This window comes from Microcaecilia unicolor, chromosome 7 (genome assembly GCF_901765095.1).
Source record: "Microcaecilia unicolor chromosome 7, aMicUni1.1, whole genome shotgun sequence".
Classification (NCBI taxonomy): Eukaryota; Metazoa; Chordata; class Amphibia; order Gymnophiona; family Siphonopidae; genus Microcaecilia; species Microcaecilia unicolor.
In genome coordinates this window covers 224,751,214-224,773,408 of record NC_044037.1, presented here as the reverse complement: position 1 = coordinate 224,773,408, position 22,195 = coordinate 224,751,214, and the positions used below count along the sequence as shown (strand labels likewise).

At 39.2% G+C, this 22,195-nt stretch overlaps 1 protein-coding gene across 2 annotated transcripts in view; it reads right to left on the bottom strand.

Annotated features, from left to right (window-relative positions):
- Positions 1-12,129: 12,129 nt before the first annotated feature.
- The window catches only part of SP3 (Sp3 transcription factor), a 107,678-nt gene continuing 97,612 nt past the window's right edge, over positions 12,130-22,195 (bottom strand). For both annotated transcript variants that reach the window (XM_030208842.1, XM_030208843.1), the window contains one exon: positions 12,130-13,846. In XM_030208842.1, the coding sequence (XP_030064702.1) occupies positions 13,530-13,846 (317 nt within the window). In that variant the 3' untranslated portion in view covers positions 12,130-13,529. The remainder of the gene's footprint in view (positions 13,847-22,195) is intronic.

Sequence of the window (22,195 nt, the reverse complement as noted above, 5' to 3'; positions counted from 1 at the left end):
TAAAACTCTGCACCTCCCGTTCTGAATCACAAACTCCATATTCCCCAACAACAGATAATTGTCTTCATCATAAAACATATGTTTTGTTTAATAGTTGTAAACTACTATAACACTTTTTAGTCTTTAGTAGTATATTAAGTTAATTTAAATCAAAATTAACTTAAAGATCTCAATATGTATACTCTGGAAGAAAGGCAAGAGAGGGGAGATATGATAGAGACATTTAAATATCTACATGACATAAATGTTCAGTAGGCAAGTCTCTTTCAATTGAAAGGAAGCTCTGGAACGAGGGGGCATAGGATGAACGTAAAAGGGGATTGACTCAGAACCAACCTGAGGAAATAGTACTTCACAGAAAGGGTGGTGAATTTGTGGAATGACCTCCTGGCAAAGGTGGTGGAGATGAACACTGTATCTGAATTCTTGGGACAAGTACACAGGATCTCTATGGGAGTGAAAGGGAGAATAGATGGCATGGATGGGCAGACTGGATAGGCCATATGGTCTTTATCTGCCTACATTTTTCTCTGTTTCTATGAGACACAAAGTTCACTGACTCTGAGAAATCCATGAGATTTTTCCAAGTTCAGCCTCCCTAAAATATAACAATATTTCCTGTAAACACATATGTAAAGATGATAGTGGGACATTTTATCTCTATCCTTAACTGAACATTGTCAACAAATAAATGGCAGGAAAGTCCAAAGTTTCATTTTACAATCTGCGCAGTCAGGCTAAGGTCCAGGTTAAAAAACAATGCAGACAAAACTGATCACTTTGCAAGTCCACAGATTCACAATACAGCATCTGAGTTTTGTTCTTCCCCATGAACCGACTGGCATCCATCTGTCAAAATGAAGCCACTCAGGCTAAACCTGACCCAGTAAATCGGAAGGAAGCTAACCTCTGTAATAATAGATGACTGATCATGTCAAATGTCACTGTTAACTCTAATACTATAACAAATACTAGAATACTTCGGAATAGGAGGCACAGTTCTCAAATGGTTCAAAGGATTCCTGACCACAAGATCATACCAAGTAACAACGAACGCGGATAGATCACCCCCATGGATACCTGAATGTGGAGTCCCCCAAGGATTCCCCCCTCTCACCAACCTTATTCAACCTGATGATGATACCTTAGCCAAACTGCTAGCGAATCAAAACCTCAACCCCTACATATATGCAGATGACGTCACAATTTACATCCCGTTCAAACATGATCTAAATGAAATCACCAACGAGATCAACCAAAGCCTCAAATAATCCACACCTGGGCAGATGCATTCCAACTAAAACTTAACGCAGAAAAAACACAATGTCTTGTACTCACCTCACAACATAACACACAACACTTCTCCACCATAATCACACCATACTGCTCTCTTCCTGTCTCACAAAACTTGAAAATTCTTGGAGTCACCATTGATCGAAACCTCACTCTCGATGCCCACGTGAAAAACACGACGAAAAAGATGTTCCACTCCATGTGGAAACTTAAAAGAGTAAAACCTTTCTTCCCGAGATACACCTTCCGTACCCTGGTACAGTCAATGGCAATAAGTCACCTGGACTACTGCAACGCACTATACGCGGGCTGCAAAGAACAGACTATCAAAAAACTCCAAACTGTCCAGAATACTGCCGCCAGACTCATATTTGGAAAAACTAAATATGAAAGTGCAAAACCAATAAGAGAGAAGCTCCACTGGCTCCCACTTAGGGAACGCATTACGTTCAAGATCTGCACGATTGTACACAAAATTATTCACGCAGACGCCCCAATCTACATGCTAAACCTCGTGGACCTACCTCCAAGAAACGCCACAAGATCATCCCGCAAATTTCTCAACCTACACTTCCCCAGTTGTAAAGGACTAAAGTACAAACAGATGCATACTACTACCTTCTCTTTCATAAGCACGCAATTATGGAATGCACTACCTACAGACCTGAGAACAATCTACGAAACAACCAGGGCCGTGCCTAGGGTCTCTGGTGCCCCCCTGCAGACTATCGGTTGGCGCCCCCCCCCCCCCCCCCCCCCCCCCGTCCAGCAGAGCAGGAACAGAAGGGAGCAGGCAAGTAAGCCGGACCTCAGGAAAAAATAGCACTGTATGTATCCCTCATTGATAAGTCTCTGACTCTAAAGTTTAGCAATTTCATTAAAGCAAAATGTATTTTCACATATCACATCCTATCCAAGGAGAATGTTTTATATATGTCACCTGTCTGTGGTAAAACTTCACACAGTATCAAAATACCTCTAATATGTAGTCGTGCCAGCCGAGGAAACTAACTGTGCTCAGCTCACAAGAGACAGAGTGAACATAAAATAAAACTTCATCCTTAAAAGATAATATCGGATGAATGCATGAAGGTGAATATGAATTCCTGTGAATGGAATCAATTTGATTTACAATAAATCCAGATACTACTCCCTCATATAAATAACAAAAAATTATTTAAGTAGAATAGAATTATTTGACTGTACTGGTAAACAGAAAGAAATACTCTATTGCATTCTAATCTCCTTTGCATCAAAGGATATAATTCAGATCAAACATTTATCTCTGATCAACTATCTCAGATCAAATATTTATTTCAGATCAAATATTAAGGTTTCCTTGCTTACAGTCACTTAAATCTACCTAGCCTTTATATAGCTTATAGGATTTAAACACTCTTAAACTGAAATTCACCCTTTTCTATTCTTCATAAACTTCAAGTAATCCTGAAATATTCAGATCCTTTTCTCACTAGAGAAACTTCAATCGCCACCAATCTCTTTTCACGTATATTTTCTCATTTACCACAATCAGGCACTCTTTTATAACTTCAGTCAACAAACACAGGAAGTCACAGCTGGATGTCTCTCTTGGCAAAGGACAGCTCTCACTCTGTTCACTTCCGGGCAGATTTCTTAACAGAAGCTGATCATCCAATCAGAGAGCTCTATTTGAATGCAGATTAACATACAGACACTCATGGGATGTTTAATGAAAAACACCGGACTAATTTGCATATGATTTAAACAAATCTGAGCATATGACAACCAAGTACAGACTCCCAGCACCTGAATTCTGCAATTAGATTTAAGGCAAATACTTTTAAAACTTATTTTTAGCACTTTTAAAATTTCAGGTTCTCTTTAATTTGAATGCTGTTTCAAGCTCTGAAACTCACCCTGACTGAGGAGCTAGCCCCAAACTGAAGCATAAATAGGAATCTGGTTGTATTCTCACCTAACTTGAAGAGCATGCCTGCCTCAATTAATACTGCTCCTTTGCATGAAAAAGGGAGGGCAGCGGAGCTAGGAGAATCACAAGTTCAGGTGAAAGATTTTGCAAGTGAGCAGACGGATGGCAGTGGCGCCCCCCTGCGGCGCTTACCTCGCTTACTGCATCAGCACGGCCCTGGAAACAACTCTCTTTCGCAAATCTCTGAAGACATATCTCTTCAACAAGGCCTACAACGAGAACAGATAGCCACACTAATCCACCTCACAATCCACTCAGTTAAGAAAACCCACCTTCTATAATTACCCTAATCACTCCCTTCCTTCTTTCTTTCTTTTTTCTTCCCTTACTTAATCTCTGCACTATACTAAATGTATCTGTTATCCTGTAATGACAATGTTAACAAAACTATGTAAGCCACATTGAGCCTGCAAATAGGTGGGAAAATGTGGGATACAAATGCAATAAATGAATAAAAATAAAATAAAAATAATAGGATGAGGTGGACAACATTCCCTTTTGTCTAGATTGATCCTAGCATTAATACATTTGTCTACAAAGGGAAGTTGTGAAGTAGGTTGGTATGAGAATAAATTACCCTGATCTAGGTTATCCCTTTTAATAATCAGTTGAATAATAGCAAGTTTTAAGGACTTTGGTAATGCACCCTCCATCTGAATGCATCAATAGAGAGGTAGCCCAATCCTTTCCTTCCCCGAGGTTACAGAAAAAAAGATAGAATCCGATTAAAGCAAAAATTAAATGACCTCATCGCTGGAGTGAATTTTGACAGCAACTTCAGAGGTTGGGAAGTAAGACCAATGCTGGACAAACTTCTATGGTCTGGGTCCCATAAATGGCAAAAAAAACAGATCAGGATCAGTGCTGGAGTGTGCTTCAATGGCAACTCCAGTAGTTGGGAAGTAGGACCGGTACCAAGCAGACTTTTACAGTCTGTGCCCAAAAATTGGCAGGGTGAGATAGAGATTAGGGCGCTCATTTTCAAAGCAAAATGTCTAAAATAAATTTCATCTACTAAAAATGTCCAAATCCCAATTTTGGAAAGTCAGAATTTGGATGTTTCACACTGCAGTTCTCCCAAGTAACAAAGGGACGTGTTATGGAAGGGACTACGGAGGGCCCAAAAGTAGGACATCCAACAGTGATTTTCCAACGGGAAGGAGGTCGCTTTTATCTAGACCTGTTTCAATCACGTCTAAAGTTACAATAACTGATCTGATTGAGCAGCTGACCCAAATGGAAAACCAGGTTCTATGTCAGTTGCAGGTATTATGGCCGTCCTGAACAAAGCATCAAGCAGGTCAGAGAAATGGCCTAGTGATTAGTGGACTGTAAACCAAGGGACACAGATTCAAATCCTGCTGTAACTCAGTTTTTTTTTTCTGGGGCTCCCTCCAGGAACAGAAAAGTACTTACTGTACCTAAAAATATTTAAAACATCTGCAAGCCCAACGACTATTAAAGTGGTGCACATCCAGGTACAGTAGGCATTTTTCTGTTCCTGGAGGGATCAACATTTATCAACAAAAAAGTGTTACAGTGAGATTTGAACCTGTCCCCTTTGGTTTACTATCCACCTGGTTACACTAGGCTACTCTTCTGTTCTGCAAGAACATCTCTGTAGCCATTTTCATAAGAATGCTGCCAAATGTCCCTGTGCCTGGTACAGTCCCACATTTATAATTTAAATGTTTCAGTTTATTAATGGTTATTCAGGATGAACATCTCCAGTGTGAAGACATCCTCACTTATTTTCAAATAGGAATTCTGGACATGTTTGAAAATTGCAGTCAGATGGATGACTTTTTTGGACGTTATGAGGACATCAATTCTGACTTGGATGTTCTTTCCAAAACACCCCTCCAAGTATACCAGTGTTGAATCACGAAGACATGGAACCTGTGCAGAGTGCCAGATTCAATTCTGACCACCTTGTAGGGCAGACTGGATAGATCATGCAGGTCTTTATTTGCCAACATCTAGTAGCGCTATAGAAATGATAAGTAGTAGTAATAGCTATTATGGGGTCCTTTTACCAAGCTGCAGTTAAAAGGGCCCTGCGCTAGTGATGGGGGCTGTCTTTCCCGCATGCCAGGGCCATTTTTACTACTGCAGGAAAAAAAAAAGCCCCCAGCACACATGGCCATGCAGCAGAGAGCCCTTAACGCCACCCACTGAGGTGGCGATAAGGGCTCCCACACAAACCCAGCAGTAACCAGGCAGCGGGTGGTGATGCCTGATTACCACCGGGTTACTGCCACGCAAACCATTTCCAGGGTTCTCCCCAGGAAATGGTGCGTGCTCAGGGTGGGACTACTGCTGGTTGCCGCACTGGGCTGGCGATAGTCCCAGAAGAGCGAGCGGTAAGCCCGCCTTTCTGTAAATGGACCCCTATGTTACTAAGTAGATCTGTGGTAAGAGGATCTAACAAAGGAAAAGGGATGGGATTTGATAATACTGCCTTTCTGTAGCTGCATTCAAAGCAGTTTACTTATTATAGCAGGTACTTATTTTGTACCTGGGGCAATAGCGGGTTAAATCACTTACCAAGTCAGAAGGGGCTGCAATGGGAATCAACTCTAGCGGCCCTGGTTCTCAGTCCACTGCACTAGCCTTTAGGCTTTAATATCATTCAACATTTTCTTAACTTCTTCATCAGTTACCAATTAAAAATGATCTACTTGCTGATCTAGGCCATTGTTCATTGAGTGTACTGTATTTAAATCAACCTGCATATTTTCCAATTCCAAACAATTGAAGAATCCAATTCTTGCACAGACTTACAAGATCGACTACCTTTTTCCAAGTCTGAAGTCCTATTCTAACCCATTGTTCTCTTAAGGGTCCTTTTACTAAGGTGCGCTGAAATATTGCTTGTTTGGGCATGCGGCTGATCCATTTTTCTGCGAACCTGTAAAAAAGGCCTTTCTAAAATTTTTGCCAAAAATGGACATGCGGAAAAATCAAAATTGCCATGTGTCCATTTTGGGTCTGCAATCTTACCATCACCCATGGACCTAGCAGTAAAGTCTCACACAGTAACCGGGCGGTAATGACCTACAAGCTTCAAATGTCACTTAGCAAGCATCCAATATGCACATACAAAAATAATTTTTTGCCTGCACATATTGGACGTGCGCCAAAAATGAAATTACTGCAAGAGCCACGCAGTAGCTGGGCGGTAACTCCATTTTGACACGCATTGGCTGCGCGTAGACGCTTATGCGGCTTAGAAAAAGGGCCCCTTAATGTCAAAGACCTTTTTCATGAAGTGGCTAAATTGGTTAGCTGTAAGACCGGAACCTCCCATCAAATTAATTCCTAAAGAATTAGTAGCTTTATTATGCATTCCAAACAGATGTCTAATTCTTGAAGCATTAATACATTTCTTATGAATTCCAAACAGATATCTAGATCTACCACTCTGGCCTGACACACATTTTTTTAGCCTTCTAAATTTCTTCTCTAAAGATGTATAAATGTTCTTTACATTTCTCAAGGTTTATGTAGTTTGACATTTTTTCAATTTTCTTTCTCTCTAGTCTGCATTTGAAAACATAGTAAACAAGGATGAAATCATGATAGTCTAGTTTCCCCATATTAATTTTTACCACCTTTTTGAGGGCCAGCTGGTAGAACTGTGGCCATTACACAATTCTACCAAACTCTGCATCCCTATATCTCGTTAAGCTTTCTTCTTCAAATCAGTCACCACCCTCCAAGTCACTCTGCTCCATTAATCTTTTATCACTAAATGAACATGTCCATAACAATTGACCAGTAATTAATAAATGATCAGACCAAGGTACTAATTCCCCATTAACAGTAGCCAACCCCTCCACTTCCACAGCAGTATATAAAAATTATGGGGTCTTTTTACTAAAATACAGTAAAATTTGGGCTTAACCCATTTTAATGTAGAACATTTCTGTGCACTAAGCCCAGACTTAAAAGTAGCACTTTTTAAAAGCTTTTTTTTTCCTTTTAATTTGCAGGTCATGTACTAATGTTACATAGGGGGCATTTTTAATATGATGTCCAAGTCTGACTATGGATGTTTTGCTCAAAAAGTCCAGAATCCGAATAGCAAATATAGCCATTTTCAAAAAGAAAAAGTCTTTTTTTTTTTTTTTAAATGGCTCTGTGCATTTATCTTTGTGGCCTATTAAAAAAAAAAAAAAAAAAGACACTGCCCTAGTGAAAAACACACAAAATTGAGCCATTGGGATGTAGAAGGAGCCAGCATTCTTAGCAGATTAGCCACACAGCCATCACAGCAGAGCAGTGGGGCACTGCTGTTGACTTCACCTAAAAGCTCCCAGGTTCACATCTCACCGTTGCTCTCTTTTATAGTAAGCTCTCCAAATCCCATCAAAAAACCTATTGTGCCCACCTGTACACCACAATAGACCTTATGGCTGCAGGTGTCACCTATATGTGGGTACAGTAGGTTTTTTTGGAGGGCTTACTCTTTCCACCACAACAGTTTACAGTGAATTTGGGTCTGGGTCCCCTTCTCCATACTGCACTGTGCCATTCACTAGGCTACTCCAGGAACCTGCTTGCTGCTCTAATAGGACTGGGCATTACAACTGAAGCTGTCATAGAGGCTGGTATGTACTGTTTCTTTGGGGGGTGGGATGGGATCATTCCTTTATTCCTCTAGTGGTCATCTAGCCATTTAGGGCAATGCTTTGTGGCTCAGTCATTATTAAAACAGGTCTAGCTCAAAACATCTTAGTTTTTGTCCTGGACATTTTCGTTTTGTTCCATTTTTGCTGAAAAACATCCAGGTTTTAGCAATGCCCAAATTCCACCCTTAAACACGCCCGACATGCCCCATTGAGATCTTCATACATTGCAGATGAACTGCATAGAGAAACATCTGGAAAATGGGTTTCAAAAATACCAATTTGGTGAAGAAAAATGTCCAAATGGTGCTCTATGTCATTTTATAGATGTTTTTCTCTTTTGAAAATGAGCCCCCTAGTAACGTAGTAGATGAGGGCAGATAAAGATCTGAACAGTCCATCCTATCTGTGCAATGGTCAAACTCATCACACAGTCCATCCAATTGCTACACCCCCCTTTCCCACCCCAAACTCAGGGCTCTTTTTTTCTGTTGGTAACTGCCTGGGGACTTTTCTCCCTCATTTGTACCTTCCTACTTGAGGAAAGCTCAGCCTGCCAGCGCTACTTAAACTAGCACAGAACAGTGGAAACAATGTGCTCCATAGCACCTCTCTTCGAAGGCCTGATTTCTCCCATTTGCACTTATTTTAGTTCATTGTAATTTAATATGCCGACTTTCATAAAATCAAAGCGGTTTACAATCAATTAAGAAACATAAAACAATGGAAAAGAACTATAACTCAAAAGATTAAGAAATTAAAAAGAAAGCCAGTAGAGGAAAGAATAAATACGGAACCTGCAACCACCCGCTGACCGGCCAGCCCACCACCTCTGAGGCTATCAGAAAAAGCTATATTAAATAAGTCTTCAAGGCTATTTTAAAACACTGATGGGATTGTTCAGTGCACACGGCAAAGAATTCCATACAGATGGATTTAAAGGGGAAAAAAAGCAGAATGACAGGTAGCCTGAAGTCTAGTATGTGCAAGTGCAAGAAAAAACAGTTTGTTCCGAGTAGAAAAACGTAAAGTGCGCAGAGGTCCTGCTGTACTGTGCTAGTTTAAGTAGCTCTGGCAGGCCGGGTTGTCTACAGGCATGAAGGCTCTAATTGAGGAGAAAATCCTTGGACAGCTGTGAAGCAAGTTGCTTCCACTGTTCTATGCAAGTCTGAACAGAGCTGGGAGGCAGGAACAAATCAAGGAGAAAAGCTTCAGAGACTGGTGCCTCCTCTTCTACAATGTGTTGCTGTAAGCATGCAGGGATTGAGGCGACCAGCAGAAACAGCTACTGATACTTCTATGATCCCATGGCTGGCAACTGTTCACAACAGTTTGAAAGGAATGGTGGCTTGATAGAGAAAGGGATAAGGGAAGGATAGATGGGAAAGTGGGAGGATAAATGAATGAGAAGGGAGGTGAAGGAAGAAGGGATGAGGGAAGGGAGAGGGGGAAGGATGGAGGGAAGACACATGGATGGCAGATGTAAAATACAAGAAACAAATAGAGAAGAGGGACACCTGAGAAAAGGAGTAGTAAAAGATAGAGATGAGGGAGAATTGAGTGAAAGGAAGGAATACAGGTTTATGTGTGAGGGAGGAGGTAAGCAATGTTTGAGAGCAGATGGGACCAAGCTGTATGTGTGAGAGTAATTGTGGCCATTGAAGAAACTGTGCAAACAGCCCTTGAATGGCATTATAGTGTATCGTTACTTAATACTCCACTTAAGTCTCAAGGAGTGTCTATAGCCAAACAATGATTTATTTATGCCGCTCTCCTATTGGTGAAAAGGATGATCCTGCAATTCTGGGTGTCAAATGAAGACCCCCATGAAAGGATGGATACATAGGATGAATGTTATGTCAAGTGTATGAATTGCAGTCACATAAATCTAAGAGCAAATTGGGTTGGCTTTGTTATAAACAGCTTTGACAATGATTTACTCAGCTTTTTGCCAAAGATCACCTCTATGATCAATTTATTCTTCTTCCCCTATTCCTATTCCCCTTTAGACAACTAATTTGAGGTACTGACTGGGGTGGGGGACAATGTGGGTGTGGATATATGGTGAAGGCATGAATGATTGTGCGGGTGAGACTGATGGTATGACTGTTGGATGAGGTATGTGACAGGTTAATAAAAGAGAAAAGAGTCTGTGGTGCACTGTGTTTCACAGAGCTTAACAGTTGTGAATTTATTGAACTAAACTTTGGGGATGTTGTTAATTACACATGGAATGTTACGGTAGGGTCATATTGTTTTTGTTCACAGATCAGATTTACTATACTTATGCTTTATGCCAGTTTGTATCAGCAATGCTATGCAAACTGTGTTCCCTGTTTGGTTTCTTTGTATTGTGCTTTTCCACAACCAGTAATAAAATACTATATAAAAAAAAAATTGATTATGGCACAACTCAACAAAAAAAACCAAAGGGCTCCCTTTTACTACAGTGTGCCAATGGATTTGGCAAGCACTAACAATTAGCATGCACTAAATGCCATGCAGCCCGTTATATTCCTATGGACTGCATTGCATTTAGCACGCACTGTTAGGCACACTAAGAGGACCCCAAAGTATACTGAAGTGATTGAAAATGTGTCTATTAATCCCATAACGTTTATAAGCATTATAATTACTAACCAGCAACTTCGTAGAGGTTTAAAGCTTTTTTTATACAAGTGTATAAGATATTGTTACAAAATACAAGCCATGCATAAGAACATAAAAAAAGGAACAGCTGCATTACGAACATGCTTAGGTACTTTTATCAGGAATGACATCTCAACATATCATATCTAACAAAAAGTAAAAAGATGCATTCAAGTTTGTTGAGCTTATCGCTCTAGTTATATTTATGGCTTCTAGAGAAATCAGAAACTAGAATTTTGTGCTAATTTCAATTTTACCTTGGCATTTAAAATACACTGAAAACTGACTGATGCTTACAGAAATCTGCCAAAACGTCTGCAACATAGCATAAAATATATATCTTTAGTGCTTTAAACGAACACTATTTGCCTTATCTGACCAACTCAGACCCAGAACTCTCCTGCTTTGCCGTGCCACCCTTCGTCTCTCCCCTGAGCCTGAATGCAGCAGTCTGTCCTTGACTTGGCCCAACCCAAGCACTCTTTCCCTCAAGCTCTGATGATGTCTGACAGGGAGTATAGACAGTAACCGCTGTCAGTGGCTCTGTTTGCAGGTTAGGCGACAGTGCTTATCACTAAATTTGCATCTCTATGCCATCTGTGCATGGGAGAAGGCTGAGGACCATGCTAGCACACAGATTCACACCCTGCTGGTCACCAATACAGACCCTCACTGCCTTAGCATATATGAATCAGAGTTACTCTGAAGCTATAACAATGCACTGTAAATCTTTCTTTGGTATGTTCTTTAAAATAATGCAGCAGTAGCAAATTATTCTTCTTTGTGACAAACACATGATATTCCCTTTAATAATAATTCAATATCATCTAAACACCTTTACATATAAGCACTGTGCATATGAGATATGCACAGTGCAAATTTAGAATGCCACTAATGCAACATGTTTATTAAGGTACCCAGCAATTAAAACTGCCAATTTTAATTCATTTTATATAAATGGAGCAATTTTCAAAAATGTACTTTCTACTGCATGTACTTTTTAGCTAATTTTCAAAGAAACTATAGGATTGTTTTTCTTTAAAAATTAGCTACCACTTCAGTACTAAAAGCACCTGTGTTTTTTGAATTTCCTATCTGTGTGGGTGGCCAGAAGAGTTAAAATAGAACACTATGTTTGAAAATTCTATGTATGCACGCAACTTTCCACTCTCCATCCCCTCCCCAGACTAAACATGCCTATGGGAACACTTCCTTGCAATCCAGCTACAACTATGCTAATTGTGAAAGCCCACACTTATTCTAACCAGGCTGACCGCAATTTTCAGATAGGGCAATTTTCAGATAGGCCAATTTACCCCCCAAAATCGCTTTGATAATTTCACTGAGTGCCTAATAACTGGCTTTAAAATAATCAGCGCTTTTGAAGACTTCGAGTCAAGGAATAGAGCACTGATGAATCACTTTGTAGGTAGTTTTTTTAATGATCAAGAATTGGTTTATCATGTATAATTTTTTCTAACCCAAATATTAAATCCCAAAATAAACAAAACCCCCCACATTTTCCACATCTTTGCTTCCCACACAAATATCTCATATTAATCTCTATACAGGAGTACAGCAAAGTCAAAAGAAAAAATAGTGTTTTATTAACTACCACACTGTTATAATACACTTGAAACGTACAATAAGGTAGCTTTTAAATGTGAGGTGGTCTTGAGATTAACAAATGAACTGAATTCCAAACAATGTCTGCTGGTAGCTAAACTGATGTTGGTACTGCAGTTTTACTACATTTCATGAAAATGGCGTAGCACTTACATAACTGCAATGCAACTTTTTTTTTTACACTTTTCTATAACTGAAAATATAAAGTTAAAAAAAGAAATTACAGCAACATAAAAAACATATACATATTTATCAGTTAAATGTATTCGATACATACAATTTTTAAGGGAAGCAAAAAAGCAAAAAGGATCGATATCTAAATGCAGAATGATTATCTAACCAAAAAGAAAAAAGTGAAACCCTTCTAAAGTCCCTAGTTTCTAGTAATACTACCTGCATGGTTGGATTATGGATAATATGGACATTATTTCTTTTCATATTTGTATGTGGTATACTTTACTGGTAATTTATGTGATAGCTGTTAAGGCCAAAAAGACAGATGGATTTGTAGACAAGATTGGATAAGATCATGACTGAGACACAATATATCTTATTTTTGGTCCTCCAGTGCTCTTGGAAAGGATACTTAATTAATATTTGCTTTACGACCCAAATGCCTCAACATAGAAAATGGTACCACATTGGTTATATTGCCCAACTTACGGACTGAACAAAAATTAAACAATATGTTTTGGCAAATTAAATCTTAAACATGGCTTTTCATCAGGATCTAGAAGGTGACTATCCCTAGAGTTCCATGTTAAAACATAGTTCTCAAAATCTTACAAGATTAACACTTAAAATATTGTATATAATTTAACCTAATTAAAATAATTAGCTTCAAAATGACAAATTGGTGAGCTAAGTAAAGTCTACACTATGTAACATTTGCTTGGAAACTTGATTTGTCAGTTATGCATAATAAAAATTCCAGTCCTCAAGAAAATTACAAAATTTCAGTTATCATAACATGATTTTTTTTCACCCTTCAACTTCTTTATCTTACAATAGATAAATACCAACATGTTCTCATTTTTACACTAAACCACAGAGGATTGATGCATTTGGTTAGACTACCATTCCCATCTCTTTAAGTTCATTTATCTCTTTATATAACTTGGTAAAATTTCATCTCTTCTAGATTCCAAAAGTACCTACAAAAAGCATGCAATTTTACCATTTTATTATACTATGGAATATCATACAAAGTAAGGCATTTCAGTGTCGTGTATAACCAAGTTACTGTCAATCCAAAAGATTTTTGCACATCAATAAAAAGATATCTAAGAACTTAGGAACAATATTCTTCTCACTAATGTATAAAAATAACCACAATTAATAGGTATCCTGTATAATATTTACTCAATTGTCTCATTTCCAGAAACCGTAACAAGCTGTAAAGGTACTTCAGAGTTGGAAAGGAGATCTTGATTGTTGGTGCCAGAGGCATTAATAGTTCCAATCCCTGAAACGGAGCCTTGCTGAATGTTTGCAAGAATAAGGGTTGTTCCTCCTGCTGTAATCAACGTATCATCAGGCTTTGCTTCTATTGAGGCCAGTACTGCACTGCTGGAATGAATACCTTTTTTATTTTGATGGGTTTTAATATGTTTGGCAAGATGATCACTTCGCATAAAACGTTTGGAGCACTCTGGACAAACAAATTTCTTTTCACCTGTTTGAAGAGATAACACAAATAGTTATTACCTGTCCAAATTACTATTTCAAAAATATACATACCAACAAAAACTTTATCATAGGAGATAAATATCCAATAATATTATTTTTAAATCCCTATAATGAAACTATGAAAAGAGCTGAAAAAATGGTAAGGGTAGTTGAGGTATCTTTAAAAGCACTAATGAGAGGAGAAAAAAAAACTATACGTGCGAAGGAAAACATCAGAAAAGAAGGTGATGAACAGAACAGGTGAAAAAATGGAGTGGGAACAAATGCATTCAATTTTTACACCACAACTTAAACCAATTATTTAGAGCAAACACTTCATAACAATGTACTGAATGCAAAAAGGAATCAATATATTACTACTACTTAACATTTCTAGAGTGCTACTAGGGTTACGCAGCGCTGTACAGTTTAACAAAGAAGGACAGTCCCTGCTCGAAGGAGTTTACAATCTAAAGGACGAAATGACAAGTTGGGGCAGGCAAGATTTCATGAAGAGGTGTAGTGGTTAGGTGCCGAAGGCGACATTGAAGAGGTGGGCTTTGAGCAAGGATTTGAAGATGGGCAGGGAGGGGGCCTGGCGTATGGGCTCAGGGAGTTTATTCCAAGCATGGGGTGAGGCAAGGCAGAAAGGGCGGAGCCTGGAGTTGGCGGTGGTGGAGAAGGGTACTGAGAGGAGGGATTTGTCTTGAGAGCGGAGGTTACAGGTAGGAACGTAAGGGGAGATGAGGGTAGAGAGGTAAGGAGGGGCTGCAGATCGAGTGCATTTGTAGGTTAGTAGGAGAAGCTTGAACTGTATGCGGTACCTGATCGGAAGCCAGTGAACAAGGAAGCACATATCCAACATCTGCTGAGTGGCCAAGGTAAACAAATAATTTAGTCTTGTTATATTTAGGAAAATATTCAGCTGAACTGAATATCTAGATTTGTATTGGTTAAAATTTAACAGGTTAGATTTAAGAAAGCAGTAAGCTCAGACTTTATTTATTTATATTTTAGATTTTTCTCAGACCTTTTCAGTAGTAGCTCAAGGTGAGTTATATTCAGTTACATTGCAAATTTCTCTGTCCCTCGAGGGCTCACAATTTAATTTTGTACCTGAGGCAATGGAGGGTTAAGTGACTTGCCTAAGATAACAAGGAACAGTAGTGGGATTTGAACCGGGCACCATCTGGATGTCAAAACCTGTGCTCTAACCACTAGGCCACTCCTCTAATTTATTCAGTTAGTACTGACTGGCTAAGAAAAGTCTTAAAAATGCAATAAAACATAAACAAATAAAAAATAACACCCTCAACCTCCCAAGTGGACAATAACCCTTCTGGCACAAAAAAGCATTTTTAAAAATTATGCCTGACAAGGATCTCATCTGACCCCTTCTTTTGTGGCACAAATGAAAAAGATTCTATTAAAATACTCATCCCATCCATAAAACCATTTGCCCCATGACCCTTCCAGCACAAATAAGTTTTTACACAAACCCACTAAAGATGCAATTCCCCAAATTCCATCTCCAATGGCTCCACCCTCCACACACAGACATTTGCTAGCACACTCGTTCCAAACATTCCAAATTCATCCCATGCTGATAGGAGAATTTGCTCTTCTGTCCTGCAGATTAGCAATGCTGGATGCTAAGTCAGCATGAAGGAAGAGTAAGTCCTTCTGCCAACTTGGCTGTAAGCTCAGAGAGAGTGAATCTGGAGTGGGAAGGGTTGTGGATTTGGTTTGGGAGGGACAGCAATGGAAGTGGAGCCCTCAACATCACGGAAATAGAGGAAATAGGCAGAAAGAAAATCATCTAAAGTACTGGGATTGGGTAGGTGAGATTGCAACTGCAAAGGGTGTTTTATTGCTTTCTCTTGTGGGGAGGCAGCTGAACCTTGGTCTGTCAAAATTAGCTCTGCTATTGCATCATCTACATTTGGTACAACATAACCTAACAAGGCCAGCCTGCTTGGTCCTATCTTAACACACATGATCTTTCCTCTTGGTGCCCTCTATTACTAAATGCAAATGTATCTGTTCTAATCACTTCAAAATAGCTGGCTTTGACCAACCATTATGCAAAAGGACAATTTTGGCCATGGGGCTCAGAGCCCCATGGGTATTTTGTATCTGCAGGTCTGCAAGTAAAATTTCAAAGGAAAACTGCCTGTAGAGTCACTCTAGGAAAATCTCACCAGTGAAGATCTTTTGGCCTGCAACTTATGGGTGCAAATTGTGTAAGATAAAGGACATGCAGGTGTTTCAGAATGAATACTCAAGAGAACATAAGAACTGCCATACTGGATCAGCTCAAAGATCCATCAAGCCCTATATCCTGTTTCCAAAGGTGACCAATCAGGTTACAAGTACCTAACAAGATCCCAAAAAGTAGCTAGGTTCCATACTCCAGAGAAACACAGTGGCTTTCCCTAAGTCTGCCTTAATAATGTAATGGTTTATTTGTATTTATTTTATTTATTTGCTACATTTGTAGCCCACATTTTCCCACCTATCTGCAGGCTCAATGTGGCTTACATAGTACCATAAAGGCGTTCGCCAATTCCGGTATGAACAAATACAGTAATGTTGTGGTAGAATAAGGTTCATGTGTACAGACACATTAGGGAATCGTAGAGAGGAAGAGAATTGTAGAGAGGAAGAGTTATTATATGTCCATTACGATCTTTGGTTTCGTTGTGTTGCAGGGTACAGGCATTTAAGTTGGGTCAGTAGGGTATGCCTTTTTGAACAGGTTAGTTTTTAATGATTTCCGGAAGTTTAGGTTATCATAAGTTGTTTTCACGGCTTCTGGTAATGCGTTCCATAGTTGTGTGATTATGTAAGAAAAGCTGGATGCATAGGTTGATTTGTATTTGAGTCCTTTGCAGCTGAGTAGTGGAGATTTATGTATGTTCGTGTTGATCCTGTTGTGTTTCTGGATAGTAGGTTTATGAGGTCTGTCATGTATCCCGGGGCTTCGCCGCAGATAATTTTATGAACCAGGGTGCAAATTTTGAAAGCAATACGTTCTTTGATTGGGAGCCAGTGCAGTTTTTCTCGGAGGGGTTTGGCGCTTTCGAATCATGTTTTTCCAAATATAAGCCTGGCTGCCATGTTTTGAGTGGTCTAAAGTTTCTTTATAATTTGTTCTTTGCATCCCACATAAATTCCGTTGCAGTAGTCTAAATGGCTTAGTACCATTGATTGTAGCAAGCTGCGAAATGTTTCCCTCAGGAAGAATGGTTTCTCACGTTTGAGTCTCCACATTGAGTGTAACATTTTCTTTGTTGTAGATTTCACTTGGTTCTCTAGTGTGAGGTTACGGTCGATTGTAACACCGAAAATTTTCAGGCTGTCTGAGATAGGAAGGGTATAATCTGGGGTATTTATGTTTGTGAGTTTGTTCGTATTGTATTGAGATGAGAGGATGAGACAGTGTGTTTTCTCTGTGTCGAGTTTTAGTTGAAATGCGTTTGCCCATCAGTCCATGATATTCAAGCTGAGCTTGATTTCGTTGCTGATTTCTGTCAGATCACGTTTGTAAGGAATGTATATTGTGACATCATCTGCATAGATGAAAGGGTTAAGGCCTTGGTTGGATAAGGATTTGGCTAGTGGGGTCATCATTAGATTGAAAAGGATTGGTGATAGTGGTGATCCTTGAGGTACTCCGCATTCTACTTTCCACGGTGGTGATATGTTTGAGCTTGATTTCATTTGATATGTTCTAGTGGTTAGGAAACCCTTGATCCAACTAAGTATGTGTCCGCCAATCCCGAAGTAATCTAGGAGTCTTAGTAGTATTTTATGGTTTACCATGTCCAACACACTGGACATGTCGAATTGGAGGAGAAGTATGCTTTTGCCTGTTGCTATTTCCTGCTTGAATTTGGCTAGGAGGGTAATTAGTACTGTTTCAGTGCTATGGAGGGGGCAAAATCCTGATTGTGATTCATGTAATATTTATGGGCTTTTTCCGCCAGGATTTTGTCCAAACCATTTTTAAACTCAGCTATGCCAGATTACATGAATTGATGTAAAGAAACAATAGGTGGGGCTGTCCCCTAAATGGTTAAAAAAAAAAAAAAGGTATGTTAACATGGGAAGAGGGGGGAGGATTATGTTCCTTCTCTATCACTCTGAGCCTGAAGCCAGACATTAAACAATATGACTTCTATTCTTTTCCTTGTAATTTATATCCCAATTCCATCAATGAAGCATCTAAGCAGGTTACAATAAGATAAAAACACAAGATCAGAAATCAAAAATGTCCCTACATCATTTATCTAGACATTTTCCAAAAAGATAAGTTTTTAATGCTTTGTGAAATGTTTACAAATAAATGATCAAAACCTTTTTTTATAACAGACTTTTTAACAGACGGAAATCCTAATAATAAAGTAGTATATAACCCTATGACTGTCATCTCATTCTAAAGAACTAAATTTTAAGGCCAATGGACAACATTTAGCTAGAGTGAGTTCTGTAGATCCAGATGAGCTTGTTGGATGTGAAGAGAGGAAAGAAAAGAAAAGAAAGATAGGGTAATTGGGAAGAGAGTGGGAGGTGGGTTGAAAAGGGAGGAGCGAGGGAATATGGTTTTGTACATGTTAAATGGCACAAAAGGTCATAAGAGCAAAAGTGTCTTGCATAACAGATTGGTTGGAGAATTGACTTGTTGAATGGGTGGTCTGCCTTTAGCTAGACTAGGTGTACAAGTATTTCTTCCACCACATGCTACTTTACTACCGAGCAGCAAGGGGACTCCATAAAGACATTGTAAAGGGAGGGGCAACTCTTAAGGCATAGTCTGTGTTGACTACTTTGAGGACCCAGTGGACTGAGGTTATCTGGAACCGTTCTGGACCAAAAAAATGAAGGTGCCCCTCCTAAAACAAACACTTTGGTGTGGACAGGCTTCATCTCACCGGCATGTCCAGGCTCCTCCAGAGGCCAAGGATCCATTGCACCTGGGCTTTTTTGCACCAGGAAAAGGCCAATTCTTTCCTCTAAATTGGCTAGGCTAAGCAGCAGATTGATAAGGAACCACCTACTTGACCCTTGTGGATTTGGTGAGTGAAGGGTTAATATTTAAGCCTAAAAACTAAAGGAAAAATGGTCCTCAATTAACAGCAGAAAATGTTGAGACTAACTTACTCTGTTCAGCTTTCACCCTGACCTCAGGAAGGACCCAATCTATGTAGACTGATTGCTCTTGAGGGTTTGAAAGACCCCAGGTGCCAGACACATCTCTAAAGATTAAGCGTGCCTAACAAGGATGTTTCTTTTTAACTCCCAAGTTCCAAAATGACTTATGGTTAAGAAAGCAAACTGTTTATCTGTATCCCACCTATCAATTTATATTGTATTTCTATGTATTCTTGTTAATCTATTGAATCCTTTAATTAAGGCTGATTATTAGCAGACCTTCTGATGTAAGTTGTTTGTATAAAGACTACTAATATAAACTATATTGTTCTCTCTGGAAGACAAGAAGATAATGAAAGACAACTGAACTCAGGTGCTAGTGGTCTTTTTCTATGAAGCATCTTCATTGCTAGCAATACATTTTATTCTGAATAAAGGAACTCTGTACGACCAACCTGCTGTGAAGTGTTAAATCTAATCAGTCAGAATCTACACCTGTAACAACAGAAATTCTTCAGCTGGGTATGACCCTAGGCCAATTGACCAGGCAAATCTCTGAGATTTCATCTTATTAAGGACCTTAACAAGATTTTCTAGGTCACTGCCAAACAACAGCCTCCCCTTGAACGGGAACTTGGTAAAAGAAAACTTTGAACTACAATATGTTGTAACAGCACTGCCATAACCAGTAACTCGCCACAATCAGCAAAGTGACCATCCTCAAAGTGATCCTCATTAGGCTGTACATTGTACCTATCAGGATTCAGGCAGTTGCACCCAGTGCAGAAGTACCCAGGCCAAGTTATCCTACATAGATACCACGTGAGTGCCCAGGGCACCCAACACAAAAGAGGACTTCCACCTTCTTATCCTGCATGAACTTAATGGCTGCACTACCCTCTACCAGAATAATGGTCCACTTTGTGGCAACTACAACCAAGGCAATAACCTTGGGTATCCAAAACATACCTTCCAAGTCCTCCTGCAGGAGAAAGTTAAGCCTGCTCATTACCATTTCTAGATAGAAACTCTACAGCCAAGTTAGATGGGGTTGTACTCTCTATACTGCAAACAGTGAAAAGTTTAGGAGTGATTCTTGATTCCCACCTGTCCTTTTCTACACAGATAGATTTTTTTTTTAAGTCTCCACAACTTGCCCCATGTATGGTAGGAAAATTAAGATCAACGATTCCTGCTTATGATTTTCAGATAGTAGTGCAATCTTTGGTCTTCAGCAGGCTTGACTACTGCTATATGCTGTATTTGGGTGTTGTGAAGACAGGACTTAAAGCACACACATTATTCAGAATTCAGCAGCACGGATAACTGGTGATTGTAGACACGATCATGTGACAGCAAAGTTAAGATAACTACACTGGTTATCAGTTGTGTTTCGGATACTATATAAAGTTTTGATGCAAGTACAGTAGAACACCAATTAGCTGGACTATCCTCTGCAGAGGGTGGTCTGGATAATCATAAATGCGGATAGACATATCACATTTTTCTAAGGAAAATGTAATTAGAGCATGGCATATTGAACATTAGTTTTATTTTCATCAATAAGTTGGCAGAAAAAAATACAACGTACAATACAGTTCTATAATTGCAGTACAATACTGTAAATTTATAATTAAAAAAGAAAATATTGTACATTACTGTATTCAAAAGTAAAGTACAGTGCTGTATTGCTTGTACATATATACACTACTGTACACTAAAAAAGGAAGTAATTCTTAATTGCTTCATGTCCGATTTTCATTTCTCTGCTGCAAGATTACGTAGTCTTTTCAGACAAAGGAGCTGGATTGCATTGCTTTCTTCCTGCTTTTCCAGCCAAGTCGTTGCTGTATTTAAATATTCAAAGGCTTCTGCATGTGTCGGTCCCGCATCAGCATCAACCTGGTGATCATCATCAGTTTCTGATTCCTTGTGTTCCTTGTCCTGTACTGATTCCACAATTTCATCATCTGATACCCTGGATCATTTTCATCACTGCATATCCATTTGCTGACATTCTCAATGTTACAATCAGAGCAACCAGGAACCTGTAGAAGATCTTTGGCAATGTTTTCAAGGACATCATCTTCTTCTCCCTCTCTGTGTCTTTCCGATTTGTTTAGAATTATGTTCCACACGTTTTTCAGGTTTGATTTTTAACCTGATTCCAAGTGTCAGCAACCATGTAGGAGCAATCTTTTATGTTCAATTCTCCTATGAACTGGATCATGCCATATTCAGTTTCTCTGTCTGCCAAAATAAGGTTTTTTTAGTTGTTTCCTGTAATGTCGTTCCAATGAAACAATTATTCCTTGATACATTGGCTGCATTACAGATGTCACATTTGGTGGCAAAAAAAGCACTTTGAATCTACCTTCCTCTCGCTCTAGGTTTTCTGCTGTTGGATGTGAAGGTGCATTGTCCAACAGTAAAATAACATCTCCATCTTTTCCTGTATGAAGCTGAAATCTTTTCACCTCCGATACAAAGCAAGTGTCATACCAGTCAAGGAAAACCTCAACTCCATCCAGGCTTTTTTTTTTGGCTTCTGTACAACAGCGGAAGATTATGTATGTTTTTGAATGAACGAGGATTTTTAGATTTACCAATCAGCAATAACTCCAACTTATGACGACCGGTTGCATTACTCCCAACCAACAGTGTGACACGTTCTTTAGATGACTTGAATCCAGAAGCAGATTGCTCCCTATGACTAACCAGTGATTTACTTCCCTATGACTAACCAGTGATTTACTGGGGAGCAATTTCCAATTCAGACCCGTTTCATCTGCATTATAAACACAATCAGGGTCACAGTTATAAGGTCATTAAATTGACCAAGAAAGTCATTAGCTGCTGGCAAATTTGTGGAAAGCTTTTCACCATGGATTTCAATTTGCCTTATTCCATGGTGATGCTTGAAATTTCGAAGCCATCCAGTGCTGGTTTTAAAGTCTGAATTCCTCTGAAGCTGCTTATTGAAAAACAATCGCCTTTTCGGCTAATAGCATAGCAGCCCAGAAATTGGGTGGCTCAATGATCTTTTTTGCAGGAACCAAAGATGTAGAACTTTATCTACATTTTCAATAGGTGACATTTTCATGTTTTTTCTGGAACAACTCCCTTCCTCTTTTTCAAAAATTGAGACGTAATTTATAAAAGCATCACTGTCTTTTTAAGTCAGATATTGTTGATTTTCCTA